The sequence below is a fragment of the Mobula hypostoma genome, chromosome 21, assembly GCF_963921235.1.
Source record: "Mobula hypostoma chromosome 21, sMobHyp1.1, whole genome shotgun sequence".
Lineage (NCBI taxonomy): Eukaryota > Metazoa > Chordata > Chondrichthyes > Myliobatiformes > Myliobatidae > Mobula > Mobula hypostoma.
In genome coordinates this window covers 4595139-4614377 of record NC_086117.1, presented here as the reverse complement: position 1 = coordinate 4614377, position 19239 = coordinate 4595139, and the positions used below count along the sequence as shown (strand labels likewise).

Genomic DNA, 19239 nt, shown 5'->3' with positions numbered 1-19239 from the left:
GGATCCAAGGCACATATTTTCAGGTGAAGCCACAGCAGCAATTTACTTCAGTTAATTCAGTATACTGGATATGGTGCTCACAATACATTCTCCTTTACAATGGGATAACTAAATATACATTTGGTAATCACGTGAAGCACTTTCTGTAAACTTGAACTTCCATTTTAAATCTACATCCCATTCCAATTCTGACTCTCCTGTCCTTTGTCACCTTTTCTAGTCTAATGCATGAGGACACATGACAGATTCTGGAGATGCTGGAAATCCACAGCAACACGCACAAAAAGCTGGAGGATCTCAGCAGATCAGGCAGCGTCTTCCTGATGAAGGATCTTGGTCCAAAATGTTGACTGTTTATTCATTTTCATAGATACTGGCTGGCCTGCTGAGTTCCTCCAACATTTTGTGTGTGCTTCTAATGCATGGGAAACAGTTTCTATAAGCACGTTATTGCCTTCTAGATTTAATATTATTCAACAGTTTCAGATCTGCAGTATTTTCCTTTAAAAAGTTTCAGATTGTCTGCTTCCTCCATTTATATCTGATAGCTTACAGACCCAATTTTTCACTCATCTCAGATTCACCCATTTGCCTAATTATCCCTTTTACCTTCCACCCACTCTCCTTTCCACTTTCTCTGCATCTTTAAACATTTTCATTTCTCATTTTGATGAGTTATCAGTTTGAATTTTACCAATGTTTTAAGCTTCAGATTTCACAAGTATTTTGCTGTTTTTTTTAATTAAAGGAGTTTCCATCCTGACGATATCGATTGCAAGCTGGAGAAGAAACCTTATTTCTTACAAATACTAGCATAGATCTGAATACTACCTACCCTTTCCTCCACTAAGAGGTTTCAAGTAGAGTGCCAGCTCCTCCACACACTTCTTTGCAACCTCGTAATGTTTATTTTCAGCCAAGTTACTCAGGTTCACAGTCTGCTGGTCTGGGACCTAGTTGCAGTCAAAACATTTACAAATATCAAAAAAATTTGGCAAGAAGAAAAAGCAGTATTTTTTTTTACAAACACACATGAAGCAGCATTGGAAATTATACAACACGTCATAAATCAACAGCAAGAACAACATGTGAATGTTATTGCCAAAAAAATATGGTTGACAGAATTTTACATTTGTGTATTACTCTTAAACTGTAATGAATTGAACAAACAAGCAACAGGGCTGAATTCAAATTCCTTAAAGTGAATGAATATGTGTAAACCGGTCAAAGATCTTGCTGACGACCATGAGACACTATTTTTGAGAGTAAGGAGGATAACACCTCAAACTAATACACAAGTGTGAAAAGAATTCTAGTATCTTAGGTTACCTGATTACTGTTCAGTATGATATAATTCAAAAAGACAAAGAAACAAGAGCTACCAGGTGCACTTTTGACATAGCAAAATGCCTCAAGGTGATTTCCAGGGGCTGCTGCAAACAAAAAAAGGTGATACTGAACCCCAAAAGGACACATTAGAACTGTTTCATTAAACAAGCCAGTTTCTCTTCTATTGTGTACAGTTCTACCTGCTGCATTGCAGGAGGATGTGGAGGCTTCGGAGAGGCTGCAGGAGATATTCACCAGGATGTTGCCTGGATTAGAGTGTATCAATTATAAGGAGAGGCTGGACAAATGGATTGTTTTCTCTGGAGCATTGGAGGTTGCCACCAGATACAAATACATAAACTTACGAGAGGCACATATAAGGTAGATAGAATCTTTTTCCGGGGTGGATATGTGGATATAGGCTCAAGTGAGAAGGGCAAGGTTTAATGGGGATTTATAAGGCACTTTGATTTGAAATAGCAGAATGGTGGATTCCTGAAACACACTGCCAGGAGATATGATGGCAATGTTTAATGAGAATTTTGGTACACACATGTACAGTCAGGGAATGAAGAGATACAGATCACGTACAGGAAGATGGAATTAGTTTAGATGGTCAGTACAGACATCACAGACCAAAGAGCCTGTTCCTGTGCTGTCCTATTTTATGTTCTTAAGAGGGGGAATGTAATGTAGAAGATTATGATGTTTAGAGGGACAGTAATCTAGAGTTTAAGGGGTTGGCAGTTGAAAATGGCCACCGGTGATAGACTAATTCTAGGAATGGCTCAAAAAGCCAAAAATGGAAGACTGCAGATATCTTAGAGGGAGAGTTACAAGGCCACGGGAAATTATAAAATGGGGCACTAAAAATGCAGGTAAGAATTTAAAAATAAAATATTGCTTAATCAAAAAGCAATAAGGATCAGTTACAATCAACAGGAAACAGAGCTCCTTAAGATATGAGCAGCAGTTCTGGATAATCTCATTAACAGAATAAAATGGAAAAGGCTGACACACGGACATGATTTCATCCTAATTAAGCAAATTTATAAACGACTAGACAAAACGTCATACTAAGCACCTAAATGCTAACTTTCATTACTTGTTCATGATAGTCATGATAAAGATTATTGTACTTTTTTAGTTTTTCCCCATAAAAAGCAAAACAATTGTTCCCAGCCAGATCTTTAGCTGACAGATAAATGCAAGAAATCTAGTAGCTAAAATTTCATCAATTTTAATTTGTTAACATTTCACATATTCAAATTATGAATATTAAAAACAATAAAATAAGTGGATAAAATAATACAAGGATTCATAATTACTGTCATATATAATTTCACTTAGCTTCCCACATTCAACACAAATGCTCTTTATGAAGTTTTTTGCTGACTCAAAGCAGAATCTTGAGCAAAATGACTAATCTGCATTAATGTAATTAGAAATAAAGAAGGAGCTTTGAACAATGTGGTTATTTCATACAGCTATCGTCATTCTGCATTTCAATTGCATTCAATCACTCCCCCACCCCCCAAATAAGCATTAAACAAGTCTTTCAACCTTGATACTAGTTTGCAAAGCAGTTTAGTCAGTTTGACTTTAAGTGTATAGGCTCATTCTGGATCAGTGGCATCATAAGAAGCATTTGTATCCCAATATGATGCATTAGGAACATGTTGAGCTCTGATTTAATAATAGTTATCAATAAGGATCAATTTTATGCACCTGAAGGCTGGTTTAATGAGATAAGCAATTTAACTGTAGATAGCACAACTGGTAACTCTTTAAAGATTCCAATGTGAATTTAACAATGATGCTGTCTTCAGCTACAACTGCCATTTCTGAAAGGTACAATTGTAGCATTAGAAATAAAATTTACCTGTGCGCCAACTAACTGCAGAAGTGCAAAATTCACAGGAAGAACATCGATGTCTGTGTTGATGGCGGTCTGGTCAAAGGGGCATGCCTTGCGATGTAGTTTGTTCAGGCAAGTTTTGCAGACAGTATGCCCACAGCCTAAACTGATGGGTTTGTGTACGTTTTCATCAAATTCATTGAAGCAGATGGGACAGGAGAGGAATTCTGTCCACTGTGATGCTTGCACAGGCATTCTGAAAGTTGGTCTGAATTCTGTTTCAGTGCTAATGGTTGACTAGCATAACGCTAGTGGACTGTCAAAGATTTAGACAGCTGCAAGAAAAGAAGAACAACCATACTTAATATACAAGTCATTGTGAAATCTCTCATACAGCATGACTATTTTTAAAATGTTATTTTTGTAATAGTAGTATCAGATGCAAATGCTTAATTTCTTTTTGCTTCTCATTTATAAACTGATGATCAACTTTACATTATTCGGGAGAGGTTGTTCATTCATGCTTTAAGCTTTGGAAATCTTCAGCTCCTGGATTTTAAAAAATTATACTTAATCTACTTTAGTAAATTATACTTAATGGGGAAAGTAATTAATATTAACATTCCTTAATTTATAGAAGTTTGACTTATGATTTTTGCAATATTGTAATAAATGTTTTGCAGAACATCTTTGACCCTTGAAGAACTAAATTTATGTCATATTGAATAGTGCACCACCATTTATGCATGGGAACTGTTAAAGTTCCCCATTATACATTCAGCCCTGTCAGTATGATCTACAAAATTTTGCTTGGTGAATTATTTCCCGGGAACACACAGCCTTCAAGATGGATGGCTGTGAAATGGATAGAAAATGGTGCTTCACATGACAATAACCCCCACCATGCTTTGCTGAACTCAGAATCTTTCAAAGGTATAAACTAGATTAAATAAGTTATCTGATAGAGTAATAGTTGCTTGGTTGCAATCATCCCAAACAAAGAATTGGGGCCAAGTACCCATTACCCTATAACATGACTGCTGCACACCAAATGAGTGGACACTGCCAGGGCAGAATTCTGGCAGCATGAAACTTTAATTTTTTTAAATCTCATCTGCAAAGAGAATTAAATGCTGAACAATGTATCAGGCAGGACAAGAGAGCTTGTTTATTATTTCTGCAGTAGCATACTTTAAGTATTCTACTCCCAACTAATAATCGATAGTCAAATTCACACAGCATGTCCTGACAGGTAATACCTTGCAAGATGTTTAAAGATCCAACTGCATAAAACCTGCAGGCTCTCAAAGCAAGTGTAGCTACTTCACAGAAAATAAAAAGGTTGTCAATCTCTTTTTTTGTGATAGATATACAAGCTGATCATCAAATTATTGCTTCAGCAACCATCATACTGTGTCTCTAAATATTTAGTCAGTACTTTCCCCACATTTCAGGATCTATCAGTTTCGCAATGCAGATATAAATTAGGCACCTTAACAATCAGCTACAATTGTGGTATCTCTTCCAGAACAGTTGCTTTAAAAAAAAGGGCCAAAATAGCCTCCTAAAAAAAAGTAGTATTTTCAGCTTCATGAAAGCATTTCACAGAAATATATGCAGAACTTTCCACACACAACCCTGACTACTAAAAAAGAACTAGGTCAAAATATCAAAATTAACTTGCTTAATCTGCTTCAAGCTGACATTCCATTTGACTTCACCAAATTCAAAGATACAAATGATGAAAGAAGATTGCTGGATCATTAACACTACCAGGTTTAACTAATGTTATAAGGAGTACAATTTAAGGTATTGACAAAAGTCAAGAACAACAGTAGTGGTGGTTTATTATCTCATATTCCTTGTTGCTATAAAATTTTTCAGACAAAAAAAATATATATATAAATATAAAAATTAAATAAGTACAGTAGTGCAAAAAAAAATGAAGAAAAAATACTGAGGAAATGTTCATGGGTTCATTGTCCATTCAGAAATCTGACAGAGGAGGGGAAAAAAACTGTTCCTGAAATGTTGAGTGTGTGTCTTCAGGCTCCTGTACCATCTCCTTGATGTTAGCAATGAGAACAGGACATGCCCTGGGTGGTGGAGGTCCTTAATGGTGGATGCTGCCTTTTACAGGCATCATCTGTTGAAGGTGTCCCAGATGCTGGGGAGACTAGTGCTCATGATGGATCTGGCTGAATTTTCAACTTTCTGCAACTTTTCCCAATCTTGTGCAGTGGCCTCTCCATACCAGACAATGATGCACCAGTTAGAATGCTCTCTTCTGTAGAAATTTGTAAGTGTCTTTGGTGACATACCAATTTTCCTCAAGGTCCTAATGGAAGGCTGCTGTGCCTTCCATATAATTGTATCAATATGTTGGACCCTGGATAGATCTTCAGAGATGTTGACACGCAGGAACTTGAAACTGCTCACCCTTTCCACTTCTGATCCGTCGATGAGAACTGGTGTGTGATCCTTTGACATTCCCTTCCTGGAGTCCACAATCAATCCTTTGGTACAATCGATCAATTATTTAGTCTTGCAAGGTTTTTGCAGTGACACCACTCAACCAACTGCTCAGTCCTGCCGAAGTGTTTCGGCCCGAAACGTCAACTGTACTCTTTTCTTAAATGCTGCCTGGCCTGCTGAGTTCCTCCAGCATTTTCTGTATGTATTTTGCTTCTGTACACTTCCTTGTCACCATTTGAAATTCTGCCATCAGCAACTAAAGGTGTAGAGAGAGTAGAGCAGTATGATAAACTTACATTCTTGAGGTGCGGTACTGTTGATTGTCAACAAGATGTTATTTCTGATCCGCACAGACTGTGGTCTCCTGGTGAGGAAGTGAGAGATCCAGTTGCAGAGGGAGGTACAGAGACCCAGGTTTTGGAGCTTGTTGTTTATAACTGAGGGCACGATTGTGTGGAATGCTGAGCTGTAGTCAATAAACAGCAGGCTGACATAGGTATTAATTACCTTTGTCCAGCTGATCCAATGCCGAGTGGAGAGCCAGTGAGATTACATCTACTGTAGATCTATTGTGGCAATAGGCAAATTGCAGCAGGTCCAGGTGTTGGCCTAGCTGAGCTCTTCGGGGCTTGTATTCACCCTCACCTGAATGAGATTGTGCTAACATTTAATAAAAGTGGGTGGCTAACAATCCTTAAGCATGTGTTTCTGCAAACCTTTACACATGACAAATACATAACCATATAAAAAATGTAAAAAATAATTCACTGCTCTCATCCACAAGATAAAGGCAGATGTGAATTGAAGTAAATGAACTTAACTTTTCTTGCAAGTCCTGCTTTTATTCCTCATTTCCAATACCTTAAAAAAGATTCTGTATATCAATAATAATGTATAATTGTGTATTAATAATGTATAATGATCATAGTACATTAATAGACCGCATTTATTAATGTGGAGACCTCGTGGCGGGACAGGCCTGGACTCGGGGCTTGGCTGGGGGGCTGTGCCAGTGCGCGGTGGCTTTGCTTCCAGCAGCATTGTCACTCCAGCAGCTGATGATTTCTGGACCAAATCTCAATAAGACTAGTATCGTTTCCAGAGGTTAACACTGAAGGCAGACTCCAACCACTTCGCCCATGCCTGCCAGGAGCTTGGGTTAACCATCAGTCTGAAGACGACAAATGGCCCAGGCTACAGAATATCCCTGGAGACATCACCATTGATGGTTACTCTCTTGACGTAGTTGACTTCTTCATCAATTTTGAGCCATCACCAACCAGCTCTCCCTGACCCTCGAAGCAAAGGTGAACAGCAGGATTGCCAAAGCTGCAGCCGTCATGGCCAGACTGAACAACAGACAGCTGACAAAGACGACCAAGCTGTGTGTGTGCTCAGCACACTCCTCTACGCCAGTGAGGCTTGGACACCATACAATAGTCAAGAGAAGAGGCTAAACTCGTTCCACCCATGCTGCCTCAGACGCATCTTGCATATCTCCTGACAGGACAAAATCATCAACACAGAGGTTGTGCAGCGGGCTGACACCTCCAGCATCCATGCATTACTCAGCCACAGACGCCCCAGATGGTTGGGCCAGGTCAAACGGATGGAGCAGGGATGTATTCCCAAGGATATGCTGCACAGCAAACTGAGTGAGGGTTACCATCCATAAGGAAGACCATGCCTCTGCTACAGGGCTGTCTGCAAACATGACATGAAGCTGACAGGTATTGACCTCAACAAATGGGAGAAAACAGTTATACACTGGACAGCATAGAGGACCACAGTCAAAAACAGTGTACAACATGCTGAGATAGCAAGGACCAACATACTCATCAATAAGAGAGCCAGAAGAAAAGCCAGAGCTGCATTACCCAGAGCACCTTCCTCCTTCAGCTGCAGCCACTGTGAAAGAGACTGTCACTCTACAGTGGGGCTCTGGAAAGTGCAAGTAGCCATAAGTCTACAACCCTAACAATCACCAGAAAAAGTGTCATACCACTGTCATGATGTATGGATGCCGAAGATATTAATTATAATGAACTAATCAACATCTGCCATTTTAAATGAGGATTCAAATTCCAAATCGGTGAAGTTTAGTTTTTCCAAGATACACTTTCAATCCATTATTTAATTTTTGTTTTAGAAACCCACCCTAAATTTGTTTTTAATATCACAATCATTCCATAGCTGAAAATATACTAGTTCAAAAAAATTCCCAGTAATGATAATCTAATATGTATACTTTCTCCTCTAGCCGGCATCTTTCTGAAGTAAATTTTGGATGAATTGGAAATTGTGTTATTGATCTATAAGCAAATTCAAAACCACTTTCTTAAAACAAAATAAAGCCAGAAAATGCTGGACATATTCAGCAGGTCAGGCAGCACTGTGTGGAGAAAGCAACTGAATAAACTTTTCAGCTAATGACCCTCCATCAGAACTGATCTGACTTGAACAGTTTTGAGGAAGGATCTTTGAGCCTAAACATCTTCATGGATTCTTGCTCTCTTCACAGAATGTTGCCTAACTGGCTCAGCATTTGCATCATCTTTGAGTTTTTAGTTTGAAACATGTACATTAAAAACAATCACCATTCATAGCTACATACATCAAAGTTGCTGGTGAACGCAGCAGGCCAGGCAGCATCTATAGGAAGAGGCGCAGTCGACGTTTCAGGCCGAGACCCTTCGTCAGGACTAACTGAAGGAAGAGTGAGCCAGCTTTCAAATCCCTTACTCACTCTTCCTTCAGTTAGTCCTGACGAAGGGTCTCGGCCTGAACGTCGACTGCGCCTCTTCCTATAGATGCTGCCTGGCCTGCTGCGTTCACCAGCAACTTTGATGTATGTTGCTTGAATTTCCAGCATCTGCAGAATTCCTGTTGTTTACCATTCATAGCTCTCCAGTCTGATGCAATTAAGCATTGGGCTCACCCCCACTTTGTTTCATTCTTTAATTAACTTCCCTTCCATGGTGTCAAACCCAATTTGATACCCAGTGCTCTGTTTCATCAATCTTCTAATACAATATCAACACATCCCACAAATATGCATAAATGCACACTGCATTTTCTTTTGAACTTTATCAAAATTATTTACAATTACTTAAATTCTCTTTCGAACTGAGCACACACTCTGAAATCAACATTATTGTCTTTAATTAAGCTTTATCTCCCATGATCTGGCCTGTAAATACTTATTCACAAATATGATTGATCAACTGACGTTTGTAAAGCAACAGCAATCTTACTGACAAGGAGTAATTAGATATTCATGGATACTACAGTCATTCAAAGCCTCTGCAAGTTCCTCAGTTTAAGCAATTTGGAAACATTGTCAGAATTTCTCTTTCGTCAATATCAAATTATCCCACATGTTTACTTTTATACATATCTGTATAATTGTTCTTTACCATTTTAATTTTATTCTCATTCCATTGTCACTCTTTTGAGGAAAGACAAGGGGTGCTAGCGGATTGGCGATCAAGACTATCTGCCATGACAAACTAAAACCAAATTCAATACATCTTGCCTGGCACCACACTGAAAAATCAAACTGGTTCATTACTGCACAAGGAAAGAGAACTTGCTCTTAACCAAATCAGACTGATTTACAAGATACTCTAGTCTGAGACTAGTTGGCAGAGCAAATACCTTTCATGGGAAGGATGGGTGAACAAGTATTACCAATTTACCATTACCAATTACAAATATTACCAATTTACCAAGACTTTTTGAAACTGGTTGTTAAGCACTGCTTTTCTTTTATCGTCATTAGAGTTTCAAATTTCCAACTTCCTTTCACCTTTAAATTACAAATCATCCTCCTCCACCCTCCATCCCCCTCCTATTCTCTGCATTCCCCTCAGCCGTTCCAATACAAATAGCTTTCTTTCTCTTCTTTATCTTCAGGAAACTATTAAGTTAATTCCCATTAGTCTAATATAAATTTCACTTCCTTTATTTAATCCAATGATTTCAGGGGTTACTGTTTGGTAAAAATTTAAACTTTTCCTAGAAATTCTTGAAGTATCACTTTAATATAATTCAGACAGATCATCCTACATAATAGTTTTCCAGATTACATTTGTTCGGATAGTTTCAAAGTTCAGAGTAAATTTATTATTAAAGTATGTATATGTCATCAAAATGAGATTCATTTTCTAGTGGCCAATCACAGGAGAACAAAGACATACAATAGAATCAATGAAAAACTGCAAACAAACACTGATAAGCAACCAATGTGCAAAAGACAAACTGCAAATACAAAAAAGATTAATACTGAGAACGTGAGTTGCAGAACCCTTGAAAGTGAGTCCATAGGTTGTGTTCAGTGCTGTAGTAAGTGAAGCTATCCATGCTAGTCAGGAACCTGATGATTGAAGGCTAAAAACTGTTCCTGAAGCTCCACTCAGAGGTTCACTCAATTTAGGTTCAGAGCTCCACTCAACTGCATGGAGTTTTCCACCAGTCACTTTCCTGCCATCTAGCATTCCTTTCCTCAATCATTCTCTCCAAAAACAGATTACTGGCTCTTTAAGGAACCTTGGCAATTGCAAAATTGATTCTCATCTTGTATATGTAACTGATATGTAGGCAGGTCTGTTGCATGAATAAAGACAAAATCTCTAACTTCACTTCATTGCATGACTTCATGTGACCTTCAACCTCAGATGACTGAAGAACAAAACTAGAGGTATATGACAAACAAGTTTTAAAATTAAATTTACATTTTTCCTTATAAATAGGTAATATCAATGAAGCACTAAACCATAATGTACATAGCACACATAAATCTATACTCATTCCAGAGAACTAAAATTAAGTGTGGTATATCAAAGGTTCGTTTTATTATCAAAGTATATACGAGGAATACAACTCTGAGATTTGTCTTCTCCAGATAGCCTTAAAATACAGAAAACCATAGAAGTACTTGAAAGAAAGATGAAGATGCATGCATATAGAATATATAGAGATAAATAGTGGCTAGAAAAAGCATTCACTCCCCTTGGAAGTTTTCATGTTTTATTGTTTTACAACATTGAATCACAGTGGATTTAATTTGGCTTTTTTGACACTAATCAACAGAAAAGACTCTTTCAAGCCAAAGTGAAAACAATTTTCTACAAATTGGTCTAAATTTATTATTCAACACAAAATAATAGAAGGCATAATTACTCACCCTCTTTAAGTCAGTATTTAGTAGATCCACCTTTGGCAGCAATTACAGCCTTGAGTCTGTGTGGATAGGTCTCTATCAGCTTTGCACATCTCTTCCATTTCACGCACGTCTCCTCTTACCTCATCCTCCCGCCACCCTACCAAGGATAGGTTCCTCTTGTCCTACCAAGGATAGGGTTCCTCTAGTCCACCCCACCAGCTTCTGCATACAGCACATAATTCTCTGAAACTTCCGCCACCTTCAACGAGATCCCACCATCAAGCACATCTTTCCTTTGCACCCCCAACTTTCTGCTTTCCAAAAGGATCGCTCCCTACGCGACTCCCTTGTCCATTCATCCCTCCCTACTGCTCTCCCTCCTGGCACTTATCCTTGCAAGAGGAACAAATGCTACACATGCCCCTACATCTCCTCCCTCACTACTATCCAGGGCCCTAAAAAGTCCTTCCACATGAGGTGACACTTCACCTGTGAGTTTGTTGCAGTTATTTACTGTGCTCGGTGCTCCCAGTGTGGCCTCCTGCGCATTGGTGAGATCCAATGTAGATTGGGAGACCGCTTTGCCAAGCTTCTATACTCCATCCACCAGAACAAGTGGGATCTCCCAGTGGCCACCCATTTTAATTCTACTTCCCATTCTCATTTTGTTATGTCCACCCATGGCCTCCTCCACTATCGTGATGAGACCAAGCTTGGGTTGGAGGAACAACACCTCATATTCCATCTGGGTAGCCTCCAACCTGATGGCATGGAACATCGATTTCTCAAACTTCCAGTAATGCCCACACAACTCCCCCCTACCCCCTTCTCCATTTCTTAGCCCTTTTTCTCCCCTCTCTCACCTCCTTATCAATCAACTTCCCAGCTCTTTACTTCACCCCTCCCCCTCCAAGTGTCACCTATCCCCTACCGCCATCTTTTCAATCTACTCCTCAGTTTTTTTTCCTCCAGTCCTGCCAAAGGGTTTGGCTCTGAAAGTGGACTGTACTTTTGTCCACAGATGCTGTCTGGCCTGCTGAGTTCCTCCAGCATTTTGTGTGTGTTGCCTGGATTGCCAGCATCCGCAGACTTTCTCTTGTTTGAGGGATGGTATGTTGTTGATGATGGGTGGTGTTTAGTCTGATGGCCAAAAGCTCAACTTTGCTTTCATCAGACCACAGAACCTTTCTCCAGCTGACTTCAGAGTCTCCTACATGCCTTTTGGAACACTCTAGCCGACATTTCATGGGAGTTATTTTCAACAGTGGCTTTCTCTTTACCACTCTCCCGTAAAGCTGTGACTTGTGAAGCACCCGGCAACAGTAGTTGTATATGCAGTCTCTCCCATCTCAGCCACTGAAGTTTGCAACACCTCCAAAGTTGTCGTAGGTCTGCTGGTGGCCTCCCTCACTTTTCCCCTTCTTGCACAGTCACTCAGCCTGCTGAAGGCGGATTTACAGTTGTGTCACATTCTTTCTATTTCTTGATGACTCACTTAACTGTACTCCAAGGGATGTTTAGTGATTTGAAAATTTCCTTGTGTCCATCTCCTGACTTAAACTTTTCAATAACCTTTTTGTGGAGTTGCTTAGAGTGTTCTTTTGTCTTCATGGTGTAGATTTTGCCAGGATACTGATTCACCAGCAGTTGGACCTTCCAGATACAGGTGTATTTTCCTACAATCAATTGAAACACCTTGACTGCACACAGGTCTCCAAAAACAGATCAGCATTTAACTAATTGGCTACACAAGTGATAATGATTTGGTGTGTCATATTAAAGGGGGTGAATACTTATGCATTAATTTAATTTTGTGTTTTATGTTTGTAATTAATTTAGATCACTTTGTAGAGATCTGTTTTCACTTTGACACCAAGGAGCCTTTTTCTGTTGATCAGTATCAAAAAAGCCAAATTAAATCCACTGTGATTCAATGTTGTAAAACACTAAAACATGAAAACTTACAATGGGGTGAATTTCAAAAAAAATAGACACTATATATACATACATATACACATACATGCATATATACATACAATTATATACACATACAATGTTCCCTCTAATTAATGATCAGTGTGTGCAAAAATCTTGTGTTGTGCTAGTGGCAACAACATGTGCACGCAAAACAATTTCTTCAATAAAAGCAGTATAAATAAGCCAGTTCTATAATCTACAGACAAGTCATCGCAAACTCCACATTGTCTACACTATCTTGCATCCGAAACCAGAAAAGGAAATGTGATTGCACAGAATCGTGAAATATACTTAACATGCCAACGAGGTAAAGGGTGACAAACATTTGTGCGCAGTTTAAATTCCTTTGTGTGCTAGTAGCAAAAGACGTGTGTGGACATCTTAGAGGGAACATCTTAGAACACACTAACTGTGCGAACAATAAAAGCAAGTAACAGAATTTAGAACTAAATTGAGTCCATAGACACATAGCCCGGAGCAGGCCCACAGCCGCAGTTCATCACACAGTGGGACAAATTGTCGCAAAGCTTGCAGACATGAAGCCCGGAGCAGCAAGCAGAACCAGACTGACCCTCACCTCTGGTCACTGACACCTGGCCTTTCCAATCCATTCAGCCTGGTTTTGCCTGTATATGTGTATAAAATTCAACTGCTGAAAATCCAGAGCAACATACACAAAATGCTAACTTGCTGAGTTCCTCCAGCATTTTGTGTGTGTTGCCCTAGATTACAACAAACCTTTTTTCAGCACAAATAAGCTTGAGTACAGCTTATTTGATTATGAATTTGTAGGCCAAGATTACATGCAGTTCTGAATCCTGTAGCTGCTCTAAATATGTATCACATTATTATTAATGTGATGAATGAAGTGTTAACTAGTTTGGAACTTCTTGATGGATGAATGTTCTATTTATGAATTTGCAGACCGAACCATAGCTTACAAATGGTCGAGTCTTACCTACACCCAGGCAGAAGTAGAAAAGTGAAAATAAAAAGGCCTCAAGAATAAACAACATCCTTGAAGTTCTAAAACTTGACAGAATATGTTCCTAAATTCTAACCCTCCTTTTCTACATCTGCTAGAGTTTATACACCACAGTCATTACCATCTTTGAAAATGCAACAAAAGAAGCCATCTGCCACAGGAAACTGCTGCCAAGGTTCTCCTCAACCACGTCCTCTAACGATCAAAGAAAGCGGATTCTGCACCTCTTGAGACACACTCGATACGAATGTCACTGCACAACTCTAGCTGAATTGCACAGAATAGCATTAACAACTATATTTGTCTTTTCTTAACTCTCAAAAGTTTTTGATTTCATTACTGCAATTAGGCACAACGATATGCAACAAGTCCAGGCGACAACACTACGGTACACAATAAGTCTAGCTCCATTGCTATCGAGCAACTCGCCAATAGGATAGTTCTGCAGTATTTGATGCTCTTAGTATCCAACAATGACATGCGATCATAAAAGAGATGTATAGGACAAACAAATATACTTTCGATTAGACCTAAGTGGCCGCTGCATCTGAGCATGTCGCCATATTACCGGAAGCAAATGCCCATCTTATATCTGCTAGATAATGTTTGAGGGGTAGAGTTTAAGATGCAGCCTTGTTAATGACAGTCTGGATAGAGTTTGTTTCTGTACTGGAATTGTTGGTTAAATTCAATGGGCTCACGGCACACCCACAGCCAATGGCAGTGTAGACTACTGTCACATAAGGTTGTACAATTACCCCAACTTCACCCCTCATATTGCTCAAAATACTGCGTTCTGCTCGAAGAATTTTCCTGTTAGACTGAAGCTACTCTACAAGATATTCAAGGGGAAGTCAAGGTAACATACAGCTGCCCTCATCAAGGGATCAGAAGTGAAAGGAGTGAGCAGTTTAAAAATTCCTGGGTGCCAACATCTCTGAGGATCAATCCTGGGTAAAACAAGGGATATGGGGAGAAGGCAGGAGATTGGGGCTGTGAAGAAAATTGGATCAGCCATGATGAGACAGCAGAGCAGATTGAATGGGCCAAATAGCCTAATTCTTCTCCTATATCTTATGGTCTTAATGGAACATGAAGGGGAACTTCACTCAGAGGGTGGTGAGATTGTCGAACGAACTGCCAACTCAAGTGATGGATGTGGGTTTCAAGATTTAGGAGAAATTTGGAAAGGGTAATTGATGGGTGGTAGCTGGAAGGCTATGGTTCGGGTGCAGGTTGATGGGACTAGGCAGATTAAAGGTTTGGCACAGACTAGATGGGCCAAAAGGCTTGTTTCTGTGCTGTAATGTTCTACATTGATGCAACTACAAAGACGGCATGACAGTGACTATATTCCATTAAGAGTTTGAAGACAATTGATATATCACCAAAGATACACGTAAATTTCTACAGATGAACCATGGAGAGCATTTTAACTGGTTGCATCACCATCTGAATTGGATGGGCCACTGCACAGGATCAGAAAATGCTGCAGCAAGTCGTAAACTCAGCTGGCCCCATCATGAGCACTAGCCTCCCCAGCATCGAGGACACCTTCAAAAGGTGATACCTCAAGAAGGCAGCATCCATCACGAAGGAAACCAACACCCAGAATGTGCCCTGCTCTCATTGCTACCAACAAGGAGGTGGTACAGGAGCCTGAAGACACACTCACGATGTTTCAGTCAGAATTTCTACCCCTCCATCCGCCATCTGGATAGGGAGAAAGTCCAAAAAATATCTGAGATGCAATGGGACTTGGAGTCCTTGTGCAGAACACCCTAAAAGTTAACTTGCAGGTAGAGTCGGTGTTGAGGAAGGCAAATGCAATGTATGCATTCATTTCAAGAGGTCTAGAATACAAGGGCCCCAGTATGGGCCCCAGCTATGCCTGCCTCTTCAATAGTTATATGGAACAATCTATGCTCCAAACCTACACTGGTACTGCTCCCCAACTTTTCCTTCGCTACATTGACTACTACATTGGTGTTGCTTCCTGCACCCATGCTGAGCTCATCAATTTCATCGACTTTGCTTCTAACTTCCACCCAGCCCTCAAATTCACTTGGTCCATCTCGGACACTTCTCTCCCCTTTCTCGATCTCTCGGTCTCCATCTCTGGAGACAGACTGTCCGCTGATATCTTCTATAAACCCACTGACTCTCATAACCACCTCGACTATACCTCTCTGCGACTCCCTGGTCCACACATCCCTCCCCACGGATATCCCACCCGGCACTTATCCCTGCAAGCGAAGTGCCACACCTGTCCCTACACCTCCTCTCTCACCAACATTCAGGGCCCCAAACAGTCCCTCCAGGTGAGGCAACACTTCACTTGTGAGTCTGTTGGGGTCACCTATTGCATCCGATGCTCCCGGTACAGCCTCCTCTACATTGGTGAAACCCGATGCAGATTGGGGGACCGCTTCATCGAGCACCTCCGCTCCGTCCGCCACGACAGACAAGATCTCCCGGTTGCCACCCACTTCAACTCTGCTTCACATTCCCATTCGGATATGTCCATACATGGCCTCCTCTACTGCCATGATGAGGCCAAACTCAGGCTGGAAAAGCAACACCTCATATACCGTCTGGGTAGACTCCAGCCCCTTGGTATGAACACTGAATTCTCCAACTTCCAGTAATTCCCTCTCCCTCCCTTCCCCCATCCCAGTTTCACTCTGCCCTCCCCCACCTTTCCTGCCTACCCCCTCCCTGTTTCCCCTCCCCCACCCCTTGATCTTTCCCCTTACTAGTTTTTCACCTGGCACCTACCAGCCTTCTCCTCCCCACCCTCCCCCCACTTTCCTTATAGGACCCTTGCCCCCTCCTTCTTCAGTCCTGACGAAGGGTCTCGGCCTGAAACATTGACTGTTCATTTCCATGGATGCTGCCCAACCTGCTGAGTTCCTCCAGCGTGTTGTGCGTGTTGCTCGAATTCAAGAGCAGGGATGTGATTCTAAGGCTTTACAAGGTACCGGTGAGGCCCCACCTTGAACAGTTTTCGGCTCCTCATCTAAGAAAAGATGTGCTGGCATTGGAAAGGGTTTAGAGGAGGTTCACAAGGATGATTCCAATGAAAGGGTTATCATACGAGGAACATTTGATAGCTCTGGGTCTGTACTCACTGAAATTTAGAAGGATGAAGGGGGGGATCTCATTGAAACCTTTCGAATGTTGAAAGGCCTAGACAGAGTAGATGTGGAAACAATATTTCCCTTGCTGGGGGAGTCTAGGACAAGAGGGCACAGCCTCAGGATAAAGGAGCATCAATTTAGAACAGAGAAATGAAGAAATTTCTTTAGCCAGAGGGTGATGAATTTGTGGAATTTATTACCATAGGCAGCTGTAGAGGCCAAGTTATTGGGTGTATTTAAGGCAGAAGTTGATAGGATCTTGATTGGACACAGCATCAAAGGTTACGGGAGAAGGCCGGGGAGTGGGGCTGAGGATGGAATAAAAGGATCAGCCATGATTGAATGGCAGAGCAGACTCAACACCCAAATGGCCTAATTCTGCTCCTATGTCTTACGGTCTGATATATACTTATTCTAATTTATATAGTTTTATTTTTTTTTTAAATTTTATTTTTATTTGGATAAGGAGTTCACAATTATGTACTTTTTTCACACATATAACCTTTTCCATTTTTTTATATGTATAAAACTACAATTATTTATACATTCTTAAGTACACATTGAGATGATATAAAAGCAAAATAAACATTTAAATAGATAATTATGTACTGTGGTAAATCTAACCTATTAGGCTAAGTAATGAAATTAGTTGTTAAGAAAAATGGTAATAATAGTTTCCATACAACCCTTCTGGACCATTTCCACTGGTCCAAAATGTTGCATACAAGCCTATATACCAACCATTGTAGGTGTTTATATCCCAATTTGTTCGTGCTTGTTCCTGCCCGCAGACATAATTATCCAATCCCTATGTACTTATTTACTTAATTTTTTCATTTTTTTTTATCCCTTTCCCAAATCTTTCCCTTTACTTGTGATAATTCTCTATTTTCCAAAAAAAAACAACAAACATTTAGACTAGGGGTGCTTACGTTAGCAATATTACTGTGTTGATGAGAAGAGCAATATAAATCATTAGGAGAGTCATCTAAAGTCTGCTCGCATTGGGGTTATATATTCAATCCATTTATTCCAGATTTGATAAAATGTTTCTTTTTGAGTTCTCAGGGAGTAGGTCAACTTTTCCATTTTAAATATTTCCAAGATAATTTCGTACCAATCTTCTAATGTAGGTGGTATTGGATTTAGCCATTTTCTAGTGATTGATTTCTTACTTGCCGCTAAGAGGGCCTGCAGCAACTTTGTATCTTCCTTCTGTTCAAGGAACAATACATGCCCCAAATAGAGCGTCTCAAAGTTCAGAGGTATCTGGGACCTAAGTACCTTAACTAATGTTCTATGAATACCTTCCCAAAATAGACTTAATTTAGGGCAATCCCAGAAAATATGAAAATGATTTGCCTCCTTGGAGCCGCACCTTCTCCAACACATCACATTTGTATCTTTATATTTTTCCTGATGTGGGGTCTTGAAGTATCTTATAATGTTTTTCCAACAATGTTCTCTCCAAGTCAAAGAATTAGTCGAGGACCATTGAAAGCTGCAGATTTTCCCCCAAGCCTCCTCTGAAAGTACCAACCCCGCTTCTTTCTCCCACTTCTCTTTAATATACAGTGTATTTACATTTTTAGCATGGGAGAGTGCATTATATAGGCGAGAAACTGATTTACTAGGTATTAAACTGCAAGCCGAATTCAGAATCTTGAAAAATTCTAATTCTATTGTTGATAGGTCTGTATATCTACAACTCTGGTTAACATAGTTTCGTATTTGAAGGTACCTAAAAAAGTCATTATGTTCTAGGCCATGTTTGTCCTGCAGGATTTGGAAACTTTGTAATACTCTTTTATCTATAAATGAGAGGTAGGTTGTAAGACCTTTCTTTATCCATAGCTCAAATCTTTTATCTCCTCTGTTGGGAAGGAATTTGGTATCATATGCACACAATCTAAAGAGTTTTAGCATGTTATTAATTCCACATGAATTAACCACCTTCTGCCATACATTTAATGTAAGATTTATCCAAGCATTATTAAATTTTTCCAACTGGGCCATCAATCCTTTGTCAGCTATTGAGGCCTGAAGAGGAAAACTGTCAACTAATCCAAATTCTATTTCCTTCCATCTAGCCTTATATTCCCTATTACACCAATATAACAGAGGGGTTATCTGTGAGGCATAAAAATAATTTCTCAGGCAAGGAAGAACCATACCTCCTCTTTCCTTCCCTAACTGTAAGGTGTTATATCGAATTCTAGGTTTCCTTCCTTGCCAAATGAAGCGGGAAATCCATTTGTCCCATTCCCTGAATTGATTATCATCCACCTCCACTGGTAAAGTACAGAAAAGA

At 39.9% G+C, this 19239-nt stretch overlaps 1 protein-coding gene across 9 annotated transcripts in view; it reads right to left on the bottom strand.

The window, feature by feature from the left end:
• Positions 1–19239, bottom strand: part of rc3h2 (ring finger and CCCH-type domains 2) — a 113583-nt gene that overhangs the window by 68858 nt on the left and 25486 nt on the right. For all 9 annotated transcript variants that reach the window (XM_063073338.1, XM_063073331.1, XM_063073329.1 and 6 more), the window contains 2 exons: positions 3212–3522; positions 836–953 (listed from right to left, as the gene is read on the bottom strand). In XM_063073338.1, the coding sequence (XP_062929408.1) occupies positions 836–953; positions 3212–3442 (349 nt within the window). In that variant the 5' untranslated portion in view covers positions 3443–3522. The remainder of the gene's footprint in view (positions 1–835; positions 954–3211; positions 3523–19239) is intronic.